An 18,018-nucleotide genomic window follows, 5' to 3' on the forward strand; every position below is an offset into this window, starting at 1 on the left:
TAAACGCAATTTTTTTTGTATTTTTCTTTGTTTTCTATGTGCTTAAAAGCAAAATGATAAAATAAGTATTTGCCGAGATAAAAGGTTTTTTGGACTTAGAACTTTTTCTTTTTCTTAGAAATTGTCTTTCATTTCTTTTTTACTAGTTTTTATATCTGGGTTACTAATTCATTAATAGAGACAATATGGGTATCTAATGATAGAAATTTCAAAGTCCAGGAAAAATATATTTTAACCCGAATTTTTTTTTCATAAAAATTTTTTTTTGCCATAAATTCTTTTTTTTAAATTTAAAAAATAATTTTTAAATTTTGTATACCTAAAAATATTTAAAATTTGTATTTTAAAGTACAATTTGGTGAAGGGTATACATATAAGATTCGGCACAGCCGAATATACATAGCTATAATGCGTTTGTGTAGATGTTTGTAACGCCCAAAAATATTAGTCAAACACCCACCTTAAATTATACCGATAGTCTCAGAATCACTTTATGAGTCGATTAATTTTGAAGCCTTTTTGATAATATGTGGTATATACACTTTTTTAGGCCCAAGGACGAAGCCTATTGGAACTAGCTGAAATCGATCCATTATTTCCCCTAGCTCCCATACAAATGTCCTCATGAAATACTTTATACTATGGAAATATTAGTCATAGCTCCCAAATAAGACCCTTTTCAGAAAATTATTAATTTGAATTACAGTTTAGGATATCTCTAATTGACATATTTTGAGTCATTTGAAGCGTATTGGATTGCAGAGAGAAGTCAATTGGTTACTTTATACATCCCATGTAATCTAGCGTGAAGACAATTGTCACTTAAGTGTCTCTAAGTAATCTAGAGTGTAGTCACTGTTAACGTTTATTTTGCACTACACTTTGGAAAGTAGTTATTTTATTCGAAGGAATGTAGATGTAAAAATATCTTCGTATGTTGTTTATAAAGTAACCAGTTAGGTAGCTAGTACGGTAATTGACTCTATGTATCCGGTATGTGAATTCAATGCGTTGACTATTTTGAACCAGCTATCAGACTATCTCATTTTAATCCAAAAGGGTCAATTGACTCCCAGCTAGTTATGTAACTAGTTGTCACCCTAAATGATAGGTAAAATCACTAGTTCGGGACTGGCTAGTGATGTTGGTTGGGTGGTGTTTACTCACTTTTGAGGCTGTGTCTATATTTCTGGGTTCATAAATTTAAAAGAATTAAACTACTCTACTGGAAGTAAACAGTACACAATGTCTCTTTGTGTTTTTTCAATCAATATCTGTATCTTATATTATGTCTTTGGATTAACTAATATAGGAACTTCAAAAAGTACCTTAAATAAATGAAAAAGTGCCACTTTGCACTCATTTGAACTTCACTAAGCATTAAAAATGTCTGAGTATTTTCATAAATTTAGAAACATTTCAAAAGTACCAATAAATCTCTCCTTTTCGGTACCAAAAAAAAGTAACATTTCCCTGATAGTGATTTTGATGCAGAGTAAGAAGCTTATTTTCTTCTCCATAATGCTAAAAAGTTTCATGACTGATCACAAATTCATACTTACTTCAGCTGTCACTTCAGATCATTTAGGGTGATCAACAATTCGTTAACACCAGTTGCTAAAGTGTTTTTGTTTTGTTGCAAGCCTGATTAAATTTCAGGAATTAAAGCCATACACAAACACACAGTGTTTTTTTTAATTTCTCATGTTAGTATTTTCAGATTTATTTCGATGTTTAAATCATTTTTTGTTGCTGTTTATGCTTCATTAAACAATTTCTTAGAAATACTTATGTTTTATATTTATTGTACGCTAAAAGTAAAAAAATTTGCTTAAATTAAACAACTACATACATACTCACACATAATTTACAACTTAATAAATAAAAAATCGAAATAAAAAGATTTTCAATTATAATTTGTTTTTCTAAATTTTATTTAAATTTTTACAAAATTTCTTTGCACTTGTGGTAGTTAGAAGTTGTTGATTTGTTTTGTTTTAAATGACATCAAGTAGTTTGTTTTTTTTTACGTCAGTCTTAATTTATATTTAATTTCTTTAAAATTTTATATTTATTTACATTTAGATCAACAACTGAATTAAATTAACTTAAAATAAATTACATATTTATATTAATTTATATAAAAAACTCAATATGAGTCAAAAGTTTTCTTATAATTTTAGTTTACGTCATATAAATAAATTTCGTACGACGGGGAAGCTGATTCAGAAACACGGGCTTTGAATTATATTTAAGGGGGCTGATTCAGAAGCACGACTGTAAACAATTCTCTAATTTTTGTATGAAAAACACTTACAAATTATTTAAAAACTGGGTGCTTTTTAAACAATAAATTTTTAAATTGTTTTCCGGTCGTGTTTCTGAAACAGATCCTAAAATTTTATTATGAAAATCACTCAACAAAATTTGTTTATATAAATTTTCCTTCCTTGGTTCTGAATCAGGCTTTTATTTTAAACAATTATTCGTTCCATTTTGTTTTTGGGTGAAGGTTTCTTATTGAAATATAGCGATTTTGTAATCTTGTCTTAACTTAAGCTGGCTTAAATAATGGCACAGTATGGTACATTCATTGTTAAATTGTAGCTTCCCAGGGGGCTAAAAATAGTGGGGTTGCTTTTCTGTCTTAAATATTACAGGAATTGAGGAGAAATCAGTAGTTCTTCTGAAGTATTATTTTAAAAATCGAAAAATCTTTTAATACTTGAAATGTATTTGCTGGAGTTTATAGTCTCTATTAATGGGAAATATTTGCTTGATAAAATGTCATCTTTTGCTGAAAATCCGATTAATTTCTTTATTTCTAGCTTAATCTCTCATGGTCTTTTTCGTTAAGTCGGAAAATTTCTCGCGGTTTTAGTCAATTAAATAATTTCCGCTAGAGAAACAGAAAATGGTTAAAATTAAATTGGAAAAATCTATTTCATCTCCAATGATTTTAAAGCTCTTTTTGGCGGGCCTTTCGAAGCCTTCAGAAGATTATAGACTTTTCATTCCCCTTTGTTTTATTTTTTTAAATTTTAAAAAAGTTTATTGGTTTTTAAAATATTTTTTGGTGAAAAAATAAATCGGGTTAATAAAATATTTTTTCCGATTTTGACCCATTGTAGGTCCAACTTACTGTGGTCTTATATACGTCTTTGCAAAGGTCTTTGAAATATCTATCATTAGATATCCATATTGTCTATATTAATGACTTAATAATCCAGATTTAGGTCAAAAATATATCAAAAATCGAGGTTGTCCTGGTGTTTTCTTCATATCTCAGCCATTTGTGGACCGATTTTGCTGATTTTAAATAGCAAACTTCTCGAAAGCATGTCCGACAGGATTATTGAAGATTTGGATCCCGAAGATATCTGGGATCTTCAGAAAATTAATTTCAACGGACAGACATACGGACATGGCTTAATCGACTCCGCTATCTATAAGGATCCAGAATATATATACTTTATAGGGTCGGAAAATAATATTGTGGAAATTACAAATGGAATGACAAACTTATATATAACCTTCTCACGAAGGTGAGATATTGAGATCGGCATTATCTGGGTATAGATCAGAAACACTATTACTAGTAATACTAAAGGCTTGATTTAGACCGGACTCGAGCCGAAAATAAATTAAAATTTTTTGAATAAAAAACACTCAAAAATTACTGATTTGCATAAAAAAAATTAAACGTCATTTACGGTCGTATTACTGAATCATACTTCCATTCTTCATTAAAAATTTCTTTGAGTAAAAAGTATGATCTTGTCGTATAATTGCTCATGGTTTCGATGAATAGCTTCGTTTAATACGATAACATACGAGGGAGTGAGAGTAAGAGAACTAACGGCAGGGAGCTCATATTAAGAGTAGCTCTGGTTCACCTAAAGATAATGTATTCTAGAAGGCTGTCAATTAACTTCAATTGGTTACGATAAATACCCTAAAAAGCACAATAATTTCCCATTAACAAACCTATTTCTCCGCGATTTCGTCAAGGTCCTGAATACAATTTTGTATATCAATTTTTAATTTCGAAATATTCTAATAAAGTTTCCTTGAAAAAAACTTAGAATTCTTTAAAAACTTATTTTTGCTTACATCCAAAATATTCAACTAAAAATTTCACTTTAACGAAAATTTCTCAAAATATTTCTTCAGTTCTTTCCAAATCTCTTTAAGACATATGCAATTTACATTTCCTAATTTTAAATGACTCTTTTCTTTAAATAATTTTAACTACCTAAAACTTTTCATCATCAATATTGGAACGATAGTTATTTAAAGCATTTGAATTGCGCTTGAGAGTACCAGTCTCACAGTCATTATAAGTTTTGGCCAATACCTTGGGTGTATGATTATGGGCGATATTGTTGCGATTCAGGGTGCCGGTTTTGAAGTTTTTCGAAGTAGGCGAAGAGCACATGTTAAAGCTCGATTGTCTTTTAACTTTGGGCCGGACATCGTAGATCTGAAATTATAAGAAATATATAAGAATTTCTATAAAGCTATTAGGTTTAAAGTTCTAAAACTTACATCTTTGGTGGGTAAACTTGAATACTGATTGGGATATGAATCGTAACTAGTGGGGGAGGGTGTGTTATTCTTCATAAGTGCTACGGGTGGTGAATAACGCCGACGCGTCATCCAGAATGTCATGAATATGGTCAGGGCATATAGTAATATCACTATAGAGATAATGGAAATCAAAGTGGAAGTAGAAGCCATTTGTGTACCTTAAATAATAATTAAAAAAATATAAAATTATTAAATGTTTCTTGTATAAATATATTCAAATATATGTATGTATTTAGCTCACCTTCACATTCGCCTGGCACACAAGCTGTTTTCTCGAACTCCTCTCCGCGACATTCCGTTACACTGGGCTCTTCCACCAGACATTTGCGATGTCTAAAACGTATGCCATCTTTAGTGCAATCCGACCATTCGGACCAACTACTCCAACCGATGAAATCTGAGAGATAAAATAAAAAAATACTTTAAATATAATCAAAATAATATCGCACAAAGCAAGCTCACCTTCACAGGGTTTCATTTCACATTTTTCCTCATCTATAGAACGTCCGTGGCACATTTTTTCATGACCTCCCAAACATTTACGCGTTCTTCTCTTTAAACCTACACCACAGGTCACCGAACAGGGGGACCAGTCAGTCCAACAACTCCATTCGTGTGAAGCTATAACTTCGTTGAAACTCGCAGGTTGTTCTGGACAAGCATGCATATTACAAGCTCTACTTTGTAGATGTCTACCACGATGTTTGCCACTGCCATCATAACCGCCTCTATGTTGTACACCACCACCACAGGTCACATTACAGGGACCCCATTCACCATGTTCAGCTTCATCCAATACATTGGCTTCATTGTGACGATGGCAAACACCATCACGACAAATGCGATTTTCCGTTTTTGCCAAGGATATATGCATTGAACCGGCATCGGGTGTGCTGGCACGACAAACAAAACGAAAACGTTTCTCCATCAACACTGTGGCACCTTCACTTTCATCTGTTTTATTTTGTTGTATTAACCATGGAGTCCAGCCACTGAGTTTTCGCACCTCGGGGCATAATTGCATATTACAGTCTTCGTAGTCTATATTACAACCAGGGCATTCCATGCCACCATTTTGTGGCCAAGGATCATTGCATTCGCGACGACGTATACGAAAACCACCACCACAAAAGGCGCTGCATTCACTCCACTCACCCCAAGGACCCCAACCACCATCTATGGCCACCGGCTTGGGCGCCGGGCAAGGCGGCAAATGACTACAGTACATTTCAGCTCTTTCGTTGCCCACACAAGTGCGACCACCAAAAGCAGGCTTAGGATTGCCACAATAACGTCTTCTGGTCTTTACAGCAATACCGCAAGTTTGAGAACAGGATGACCAAGCCGACCACTCCGTCCAGCCACCATGCACCGTACAATTGCTAACTTCGGTGTTAATTCCCTTGCATTCATTGCCACCATTTTGTGGTCTAGGATTGTTGCACTCTCTTGCTCGGCACATGCAATCACCATCACTTTCACCATGTTTCGAACATTTATACCATTCCGACCAGGTGGACCAGGCTCCATCCACAGCATCTGTTAAAACCGGACATTTCAATTCCTCTGGCTGTAACCAGTATTTGGTAATTTGTTCTCTTAAATACTGGGCTGTGCATTTTTCTACCAATTCATTCCAGCCACAATAGGGATCCATGGCATTCAAGCAGGAAGCCTTGGTAACATGACGACTACAATGTTGAGCTGGTATGCGCGTTAAAGACTGCTCCGAACCCACATACAGAGAATCGGTTACTTTTAAATATTCCATTTTCAAAATACTAACATCTTCTTCGGCCTTCCAAACTTCAACCAGGCAAGTTTTAGCTGGCGATGTTTCGGTTTCATGTTTCAACGATAATTTCTTGATCATATGCTTGTCGGTGTTGATGAATAACACATTGACCTTTTCCGTTTTTGTGTGCAAAACATCTAAAGCGATCTGTGAAAATCTTTCTAGTTTGGTAAAGTATAAAGGTTTTTGTGTTAGTGGTTGTACAGCACGATCCATGAGTTGGTATTTTGAGGACTCTAAGAAGTGTTTAGAGCGTGTGCCTGCTGAGGGTATTTGACATTTAAATTGGCTTTTGTGTTTGGAATTTACCGGTCTCCAGGCATTGTCGATATGTTCCTGATGCTTAAAGGGACCATCGAAAGCTTCATTAATCGAGGTTAGATTGTAGGCACATACTGCGGAACCATGAATGCTGTTGCTGTAAAAAGGAGAAGGGAAGAAATGGATAAGTACACAAATTTTATATGTTAAAGATCGGATGTAAATTGGAAATATTTTCGACTAACGGAAACAATAGAAGCTTATCAAAATATAACAAAAAGGCATTAAATACTCTACTAGCACCTATGTTCTTTCACAATTTTGAAGTTATTGTACACTTTTAACTTAATGGAACATAGATCTGAAGTCATAGATCTGAAAAATAACAGGAGCTTTTTGGCTGTAATAATATTACTTTTATTGAAGTAATAACATCTTTATACTAGAAAACGTTTTTCAATTATCGCTTCTGGCTGAGTAGTTTAAGATTCTGATTAGCTGGTTTCTATTATTTTATCCTACTAATGAATAAGGTATTTTTGGACTCTACAGCCAATTATGAGGCATCAGAAAGATTGTGTGGTACCTACACCGATCATTGAAAGGAATTTTAGGTTAACAATATCGACAAATTCTGTCCTCCAAGATATCATGATCTTGATCTATACTGATGATTCGAAGACGGAAACGGGCACTTGCTAGGGACTTTTTCTGATTAACTTGGCTTCCTGGCTTCTCTCAGGTCTTTAAAACCAATTATGAGGCATCAGACAGATTGTGTTGTACCTACACCGATCATTGAAAGGAATTTTAGTATCACAATACCGACAAATTCTGTCCTCCAGGATGTCATGATCTTGGTATACACTGATGATTTGGAGACTGTAACGGGCACTTGCTAGGTACTCTATCTGATTAACTTGACCTCCTGGCTTCTCTCAGGTTACCCAAAGTCGAAATGTCTTCTCAATTACATTCATTCTCTGACCCAACTAAGACAACATCATGTAGATTAATTATGAGGCAATCCGGAACAATGAAATTCGTCCTTAGTTATCGGGAAATTCTTATCCCTTTGGTGACAATGGACCTAAGGCCGCCCAAGTGCACTTAAAAATTCAGAGCGACTCAGGTAACATAAGCTACTCTTTTGCAAATTCGTACATCGGTAAAGAACTGAGCATTCAACCACACAAAGTCGGGTCATTGAAAAAGATTAATAGTTTCCCTAAATCCAAGTACCCCTAAATCGTAGACTTTTAAACTCTCTACAATATATTTTTCTATTCAATGGTGGTATTTCCGTTTGTAATTTCTACATTTTTGGATCCTTATAAATAGCGGAGTCGATTAAGCCGTATCTATTTGTCGCCTGTCTGTTGAAATCAACTTTCCGAAGCCCCCAAATTTAAAATCGAGAAAATCAGTCCATAAATGGCTGAGATATAAGGAAAAAACCAGGACAGCCTCGATTTTTGACCTCTTTTTCACCTACAGTGACCGACAAAAGTCTACGTACGAACATTATTTTCATAACTCGCGGAATTCTAAACCATAATAAGTAAAAGTAATGATGCAGTTTTATTTCAAATGCATTTTTAGTAATATAACAAAAAAATATCGCTAAATTTATAATTAATTTAAACTATTATTCACAAAAAAATAAAAAAATATGTTGACAAAACTCTACATACGATCTTTACACTAAATAAATTTTTTTCAGCGAATACAAATTTTCATTATATTCAATATTTCATTGGGCCACCATGGGCACTACAAGCGTCTGGGCATCGAAGCAACTAAATTTTCCAGTTCTGCGGACGTTATATTTTGCCATTCTTCTGGAAGCTTCTCCTTTAACATTGGTGCACATGTAATAAGATGTTTTCGGATCTTCCGTTGTAGAATATCCCACACGTTCTCAATTACATTTATGTCCGGGCTTTGAGGTGGTGTGTACAATTGTCGTGAGGCATGGTAGAGTAGCCAATCTTTGACAATTTGAGACGTATGTTTCGGATCGTTATCTTGCTGAAAAATCCAACTTTAACCAAGAGTTAAAATATCAACCGATGCCCTCAAATTTTGTTCCAAAATGGATTTGTACTGATAACGATCCATATTAATACTAACTTTCCCATTCCAGAAGCAGCGAAAGTATCCCAAACCATCACACTGCCACCACCATGCTTAACTGTAGCGAGTAAATTTTTTGGATCCATTGCTCTATTTGTTTTGCGCCATACTTTATCTCTCCCATCACTTCCAAATATGTTATACTTCAACTCATCAGTGAACAAAACTCGCTTCCAGAATTCCATGTCCTTTTCAAAGTGCTTTTGGGCGAATTCCAAACGAAGTTTGCGATCCGTTCGGTAATTTACGAGGAGTTCTGATTTAATTACCATTTTCATTTAAGGTTTTTTGAATTGTTCGTGGATGAACAATAACTTCTGATCTTGTTGCGAGTTCTTTGTACAATTTTGTGGTATTTACTTTAGATTTTTTGTTGACTTTTTTTAAAATGAAGATTACATCTCTACGATGTAGTGTCTTTGGGCGACCACTTCGCAGCTTTGTTTTTAACTGTACCAGTGTTTTCAAAGTTACTGAATATTGTTTGAACTGTAAACTTAATAAATTAGTTTCAACAAAAACAGGACATGCTGTGGTCGTATGTAGACTTTTGTCAATGTTTTTTTATTGTTTTTATGAATAATTTTGCAATATTTTTTTTGGTGCATAGCAATAAAAATAGATTTAAAACAAAACTGCATTATTATTTTTTTTATTTACCGGGTTTTCTCTCATAAAGTGGCAAAAATTGTGGTCGTACGTAGACTTATGTCGATCACTGTATATCTGGATTACTAAGTCATTAATATAGACAATATGGATATCTAATGATAGATATTTCAAAGACCTTTGCAACGACTTATATAAGACCATAGTAAGTTATCAAAATGGGTCAAAATCGGAAAAAATATTTTTTAACCCGAATTTTTTTTTTTCACTAAAATTTTTTTTCCGTAAATATTAAAAAAATAATTGAAAAAACAAAAAAAAAAATTTAAGAAATTTTAAAAAACAATTCGAAAACAATTCTTTTCCAAAAAATATTTAAAATTTTTATTTTGAAGTATAATTAAGATTCGGCACAGCCGAATATAGCTGTCTTACTTGTTTATTTTTGGATTAATACTTACTCGGGAGTAGTGAATGTGGCGTATAAGACATTTTCAGCATCAGAATAGGTCATGCCTTGGATTTCATCAAAATAAAATGGATATTCACCCGGCAAAGAGCAATTCAAGCGGGCCTTTAGAAATGATGTCCAATTATCTCTTAAAATCTGATCACCACCAGCATCGTTTTTGCAAACACGAGCAATGCGCGAATAAATGGCCTAATAAATAAATGGTATAAATAAGAAAAGAGTAATAAATATGAGAATAATATTATGGAGTATAACTGTTTATTTAGCATGGAATTGAAAATAAATTTTAATCAAAGAAAAACTCTAACAAATGCAAATTTAACGTTCCCCTTAGAAAATCATCGATTTGTTCAAAATTTTGTACAACTATAAGTAACTACAACTGAATAATACTGGAAAACTACGATATTATACTAACCCCCATTAACACTAAGTCTGGTTAACTAATAGTTATACTGTCGGTTAAAATTATTTTTGTACGAAAACTGTCAGTATAACTATTAGTTAAAACATAACCAGACTTCGTGTTACTGGAAGTAAATGTATTAGAAAGTCGTAGAGTGAAAAAGTCAGAAGGGACGTGAAACTCCCAGCTGGATTAAGATAGGAATTATTTTCTCATTTTTATATAAAATCAGAATGGTATAGAAATAATGGGAGTTTGTGTAAATAAAATAGAGTAAATTCGAATAAAACAGAATAGAAACAGTAGGGAATAAAAAAATGAGATAATAAAATACCAACCTTGCCACAGTTCATGTACTCCACAGCTGGTTCCCTGAACAAAAAGTAAACAAACTCGCCAGCCTCAAAACTGCCCACAAACTGAGGATTATTCAGCCAATCATTGTTGTACTGTTTGGTTCTAATAACTTTGTGATAATTTGGCTGGAAAATATAAAAATAAAATTAGTTTTCAATTGAAATTGTAATTTTTTCAAACAACTTACCACATTTTGTTGAACATCAGATTTCAAAATAGCGGCATCACTGCCCGAAAAATCGGTTGTGGTGCCCACAAACATTTTGTCATCTTTAGTCATGAGACTGGTTATATTTGATTTGGGATTGAAGGGGCATTTTCCCACACCACTCTCATAACCAGTGACTGTTAGATTTTCCATCTGCAAAAACAGTTAGAAACATTTGAATACTTTGAAAATACATACAACTAATGAAATAGTAGTTTACGTTTATTATTATGATTATTACTTATTATAGTTAATAACAATATGAAGTATATTATTATTATTATTGTTATTTAAGTAATAACTTCTATTTACAATTAATTCTTAAAGTTTTAAGGCACCATTAACCACAGAAACAAAAAAAGCTACAAAATTCAAAGCAAAAAAAAACAAGATAAATAACAAGTTGTTAATTGCAAAATCTTTGTCTTACGGTTTTGTTATTTGATTGTGTTTCTGTTTCTGTATCTTTTCTTGTTCTGTGTTGGTTTGTGGTGGTTGGCTGTTGGTTTTTGAGCCCCGACTTACCTGGCGCCATGTACAATTTGGATTGAAGGCATACGTCCCACACGCGTACAATAGATTCTCACCATAAGTTTGCAAAACGCGCACATAATTACGACACATTTGCTCTGATTGGCCTTTTGCCTGACACATTGCGATTTGCGCTGATGTTGCCTCCCAATTGGCACGTTCAAGCAGCTCCAAATCGAAGGACATCCGATACAAAATATCTCTGCAAAATTAAACAAGAAATGGTTGGAGTTAATAATAATGTTATGAGGAATAATACATTTTTCCTTAAGATACATAATACTTATATTTAAAACTGAGTTTAGACTTTTATAAAGAAAATACAAAATTTGTGTAGTTGTATGATGAAAACGGTTTTAAGCATAAACGTTAACGGAGGCGTTTTAGTTTTAATTTCGAAAAATGTTTTTCCATAAATTTTACTAGTAGAAATGATAAGATATATAATATTACTAGTTGACCGCCCCGGCTTCGCCCGGTAGCATTTACTAATGTTAGTTCTTCAGGTTTCTTCAACCCACATACACCTGCCTGTTCTTATTTATTTGCAAATAAAATATCTAAATTTGTACTGCATACTTTAGGGAGTTTTTTTATTAAAATTGACTGGACTCAAAAAAAAAATTTCCGAGTTTTACCCTGAATTTTTTCTTTCTTTACAAACCATCTCCTAAAAATTTCGAATCGAATAAAAAAAATCAGCCAACTCGCTCCAGCCGTTATCACGTGATGCCATTACATACATGGACCATTTCATTTTTATATATATAGATAGATAGAAGATATATGAAAGGGTAGGAAATTGTGTCTTATTTTCCAAAATGTATACAATTTGAATAATTTAAAAATTCATAGAAGAGTTTTTGCAAAACTTCAAAAGTAAAAAAAATATAAAGATTTGACTATTGAAAATCACACAATTCCCAAACAACTTTTCATAAATCTCAAGATACTATTTTTTAGATAAAAAATGTTCTTTCTACTACTCTACTTCTTATTTTTTTAAATGACCTTCTACGTCAAATTCCAACCGTATCTACATATTATTTTGTAGATGACAGCAACATTTCCCATTCAGTTATATACCAAGCATGTCGTAGATTGGGACAATGAGGCAAAATATGAATGATTCCCTTAATCGGGACCTTCTGACAATTTCTGAATGGGGTCGTGCGAATAGTGTCACTTTCAACGCTAGCAAAACTCAGTGTTGCATGTGGACACATAAACGAACGACAGACCATGTCGCTTCATCTATATTTATGGGTGGTGTAAATATTGTGGAATCAGACGCTCTTGATGTTGTGGGCATGATACTACAATCTAAAGTCCGCTGGTCTAAACATATTATTCAAGTGTCGAAAGAAGCATTCAAGTGTCTAGGATTTCTGAAACGGTGTGGGAATTACTTAACTCCACCTGATCTCCTCACTATTTACACCACCTATATCTGACCGAAAATGGAATACAACTCCCATGTTTGGGCCGGTGATTCAAAGTCTATTTTGGAGCTTCTCGACTACGTGCATGAGATGTTGAAGGTGATTATTGGTGACAGTAGGGTATCCAACTCTATTGATTCGATGGAGCACCATCGCAATGTGGGCTGCGTTTCACTATTCAGTCGGTACTGCAGTGGAATGTGTTGTGATGAAATTAGGGAACTTGTTCCTGATACCCTCATAGTTTTATCCCTTTGTGATCAATTGGCCAGTGGATAGCACAACACACTACAGGGAAAATTCCTTCTTTATTCGTACTGTACGTTTGTGGAACAAACTTTCCGCTGAAGTGTTTCCTGTCATTTTCAATGAAGGATAGTTCAAATCGATTATCCACAAACACTACTCCCACTTTCCTCCCTCCCATAACCTATTTCCAACACAATGCCTTGCTTGGGTAGGGAAATATGTTCAATGCGAATATCTCGTAAACTATAAGAGATAATTTATTGCTATAACGTGGATTTTTGTAGATCTCTTCTAGTATATTTCATTTTTAATTCAAATCTGATTGAGAACAAATATTTTTCATCGTTTTACATTCATATACCCGAGGTATCACATGGTCTTGAAAGTCCAAATTCAAAACATAAACTCAATTACACCTCGTCTATAGCCAAGGGAAATTTTATTAAAATGAGATTAGCCGTTTAGAAATTAAAGATTTATTTCCACTTTATTTCGAAATTCCTCTACTGTGCACCACCCATTCATCGATCATTATCGATATCGCAACCAAAGGAGATCAATTTCATTGATTGTTACAATGTTGTCCACTTTTTAGTTCTCGAATTCTGATCATGTCTGTTTCGTTAGCGTAAATTTCTTCCTGGGAAACGATTCAGGGATTTGGGCAAGCTGAGAGACACCAGAGGCTCACCCTCATCAGAGAAAATTTCCAAGCCAGTTTCCATCTATGAATCATCAGTATAGACTGAGATCACATTATCCCGGAAGACAGAGTTTGAGGCCCAGCCATCTCTTGTCTATCCTAAAAGTCCTATACAAATTCGATATAGATGCCATACAATCTATCATCTGCCCTTATGATTAGCCTTCCTACTTTTCATAGCATGGTTTCAAATTCTTCGTGCTTCAGTATGCCCGAATCTTCAAGCCGACATTTCGACATGTTTAACATCGTCCGCAGAGGAGGAATAGGTCCTATGTTTCGTAGAATGGTTTCATGATCAATTCACGATCAGATATACATTTGATGTAGGCATCTAGGATGGGTAAATTTAACATCATTCCTAGATTGGCTTGAAGAGTATAACTCATGGAACCAGTAATAGCAATGCTGCAGAATAAAACAGTTTTCTTTTATTAAAAACCCTGTTCGATATTTCTGATTTTAGATCAGCCATTTATGGATAGATTTTCTCGAACTCAAATAGCAACCTAATCTGTACCCTACACGCTGATGTATCATTCAAGTTCGTATCTACAAGGATCCATAATAGAGTATCCAAAACCGAAACCGAAAACCGGTCAACCGGTTTTTTCATCTTTGTAAACTCCACCGGTTTTGGTTTTTTAACTTTTCGATTTTTTGACAAACCGATTTTTGTAAGACGGTTAATGATATATATTTTCTAAAGCTCATTCAAACATATTTATGAAAAACTTTGATACCATTTTTAAAAATATTGATTTATTTTATAGAAAATTATAGCATTTGACAATATTTCGTAAAAGATATAAAATAATTGCATAAATATTGAGCTTTAAGATTTCAAAAATGCTAAATTTCCGAAGATTTAGTACACAATTCTTAACACATTTCCTATTAGCATCCACAAATAAAAATAAGTTTATGGAGACCTATTTCTTATTAAATAAAAATTTAATATAAACTGGTTAACAGGTATTTTGGAAGACAAACACCGAAACCGTTTAACCGGTTTTTTAAAAGGCAATAATCAAAACCGGTTTTTCAAAAACACAGTTTTTCGGTTAAACCAGAAACCGGATTTTCAAATTTGCCGTTTTTAATATTTAATCTAAGGATAGATAGATTAATGATTAATCTCAGAGAATTGGATTATTCTTTTAAGTGGACTGTTTGACATTCCGATTCCTAGTTGACGTTTAAAAACGTCACCGTTGCTATGATTTTCTCCGATTTTCCAGCACACGGTTTTATTATTTAATTACAGCCAACCAAGAATGATAAAATAAAATCATAAAAACGTTCATTGAACTGCAAGGCAAACAGGTACATTAAACGCCCATCAACAATCAACGACAAGCCAACTGGACAACCACCAATAACAACAACAACATTAACATTAACAGTAACAACGACCACAAAAAGTAAACATTCATTCATTTATTCAATCTCAAACTCAACTAGCAGATACAATTGCAATTTCTGCCCATTATTACCCAAGAAACATAAAAAAGATACTTACCCGAATGCCAGGCAACACCAAAACATGAAAACATTTTTCATATTCAAACCCACAACTTCACTAGAGAAATATTTAGTATCTCAAAGCAAATAGTTATGTCGGAACGGGTACCAGTGCGAGTGCGGTCACATGTAACGTGCAACGTGTGTGCATACAACAAACAAGTGATTGTGTCAAGATAAATATTTATACACAGACTCACACACTGGCAAATTCACTCACTCAATAATGATATTTTTGTTTTTTGGATAATTTCAAATTTTGGTGGCTTTTTCCGTCCGTCCTTCCGTCTGTTCATATGTAGCCCGGAGTTAAGTCGCCAGTCCAAACAATGCGAAAAAATACTAATAAAATTGATAGAAACAAATACATAAAACTGAAACGCCCAAATTGTTTGGTATCTTAACGCCCATATACGCTGCTGTTTAACAGCTGAAAGAATTTTTTTAACATTTTGGTTTTGTTTTATGATTATTTAATATAAATTATTATGATTTTTCATTTAACAAAATTTAAAAAGAAAAAACAACAGATTGATTTGGACACTACATCGGTCTACAGTTAAATAAAAAATTTAGCCTCCAGCACGCGTCCGTCAAAAATAACAGAAATAACTAATTTTCCTATACAAAATTGCGTTTTTCTCACAGAAACATGCAGCAAATGTTGGACGGACAGGACAACATAAATTTGCCGCCAAAGTATTCGTATCATGTATTTGTCAATTTTTTAATTACACTTTTCATCAATTTCATTTATTTATTTATTTATTTATTTATTTATTTATTTTTTTGTTTAAAAATTTTCTTCAAATTTAGTTTGCATTACAGCTGTTGGAAGTTGCTGGGAAAACAGAAATATGTGCACCTATGTAAACACTTGCACCATGACCCATTTTTTTATGTTTTACAAGTTTATTTATGCCGCAACAAACAAAAACCGCCATACAAGTGGTTTTTCTCTCTCTTTCTCTCAATCAGAAATGTGGCATGTTGCATGTGGAAAATTATGTGCAGTTTTTTTTAAGTTGCCGCTTTGTAGACAATGTTTATTATGCACACCGTTTATGTCGGTCTATTGGGCCTACTATATGTCGCATAATTATTACACACTGAACAAAATTTTAGTTTGAAATGTTAAGGAAATTGTTAAGCATTTTTTTAATGGTTTTTTCTAGGAATTTATTTGAAAGAACAGTGTGCACATATTTTACTTCCTTTTTATTTATAATAAAGTAAAAATGCGTTAACTTTCACATTATTTAAAGAACTTCTTCAAATTGTGTTTTACGACTTGAGTGATGGTCGAAAACTTTCCACAATACGGCTTCATAAAGCTAGGTATAAACAGTTTTAAAAATATGGAGGGTATTAATTTTTTCCAGAGATTTGTTTGTCTCAAAATACATCAAGACATTTTAAAGACCTCGTTTGGAAATGAGCCAAGACTCACTGGTATAAATAATGGAATCTAAAGCAACATTTTTGTAAACATTGACTTTTTAGCTAATTTAATTAATATCATAAGATTCCGATTCTTCACAATTTAAATACTGAATCCATTAAATTCATTAACCCCAACCAGCACTTCTGTCATATTTATCACAAAATTTTAAATTTCAAGACCAATAAGTAAGAGAGCTATATTCGGCTGTGCCGAATCTTATATACCCTTCACCAAATTATACTATTTTAAATACAAATTTTAAATATTTTTAGGTGAACAAAAACTTTTTTTTCCAAAGTTGTTTTTTTAAGTTTTTGTAATTTTTTTTTTCCAATTGTTATTTAAATTTTTTTTTTAAATTTTAAAAAAAATGTTTGGGTTTTTTAAATTTTTTTTTGGCAAAAAATAAAGTTCGGGTTAAAAAATATTTTTTCCGATTTTGACCCATTGTAGGTCCAATTTATTATGGTCTTATATACGTCGTTTAGTTTAGGTTAAGATTTGAATACTTATTTGTAAATTTCTAAAAAGAAAGATTCAATAAAGAAAAAAGATACTGAAAAAAAAAATATACGTCGTTGCAAAGGTCTTTAAAATATCTATCATTAGATATCCATATTGTCTATATTAATGACTTAGTAATCCAGATATAGGTCAAAAATCGTGGTTTTCCTGGTTTTTTCCTCATATCTCAGCCATTTGTTGACCGATTTTGCTGATTTTCTTGAAGGCATGTCTGATAGAATTATTGAAGATTTGGATCCCGAAGATATCTGGGGTCTTCAGAAAATTGATTTCAACAGACAGACAGACGGACATGCTATCTATAAGGATCCAGAATATAAATATATACTTTATATGGTCGGAAAATTATATTGTGGAAATTACAAACGGAATGACAAACTTATATATACCCTTCTTACGAAGGTGAAAGGTACAAAAAACGAAGCTGTAGCACTAACTCCAAATGAAATAAAGAACTGCAAAAGTGGAATTATTCCAATTTTTTTTTATGAATGCTTATAAATTGAAAGTAGATCAGAAAAAAAAGGTTTTCTAAAACCGACATCGCACAATGGGGGAAATAAACAAAAAGTGGAAATAAATCTGTAACTTCTAAACGAATAGCTCGATTTTAATAAAATTTCCCATGGCTGTAGAGGAGATGTTGATAAGTTTTATAACACCAAATGTCCATTTTCTTTCGAAAAAAGTACTTACATTAATTTTAAATTATGTAGAAAATATGAAAAAGATAAATAATGTATTTATATTTCCCTGAAAGATAACA

The 18,018-nt window shown here is 32.9% G+C and overlaps 1 protein-coding gene across 1 annotated transcript in view; it reads right to left on the reverse strand.

The window, feature by feature from the left end:
• Positions 1 to 1,903: 1,903 nt before the first annotated feature.
• Positions 1,904 to 18,018, reverse strand: part of Sema5c (Semaphorin 5c) — a 51,392-nt gene continuing 35,277 nt past the window's right edge. Inside the window, exons 4-11 of the mRNA XM_065503917.1 lie at positions 11,360 to 11,567; positions 10,814 to 10,987; positions 10,608 to 10,751; positions 9,853 to 10,052; positions 5,053 to 6,803; positions 4,832 to 4,987; positions 4,549 to 4,748; positions 1,904 to 4,483 (exon numbers count right to left, since the gene is read on the reverse strand). Coding sequence (XP_065359989.1) covers positions 4,256 to 4,483; positions 4,549 to 4,748; positions 4,832 to 4,987; positions 5,053 to 6,803; positions 9,853 to 10,052; positions 10,608 to 10,751; positions 10,814 to 10,987; positions 11,360 to 11,567 — 3,061 coding nt within the window. The 3' untranslated portion in view covers positions 1,904 to 4,255. The remainder of the gene's footprint in view (positions 4,484 to 4,548; positions 4,749 to 4,831; positions 4,988 to 5,052; positions 6,804 to 9,852; positions 10,053 to 10,607; positions 10,752 to 10,813; positions 10,988 to 11,359; positions 11,568 to 18,018) is intronic.

Source organism: Calliphora vicina, chromosome 3 (assembly GCF_958450345.1).
Source record: "Calliphora vicina chromosome 3, idCalVici1.1, whole genome shotgun sequence".
NCBI lineage: Eukaryota > Metazoa > Arthropoda > Insecta > Diptera > Calliphoridae > Calliphora > Calliphora vicina.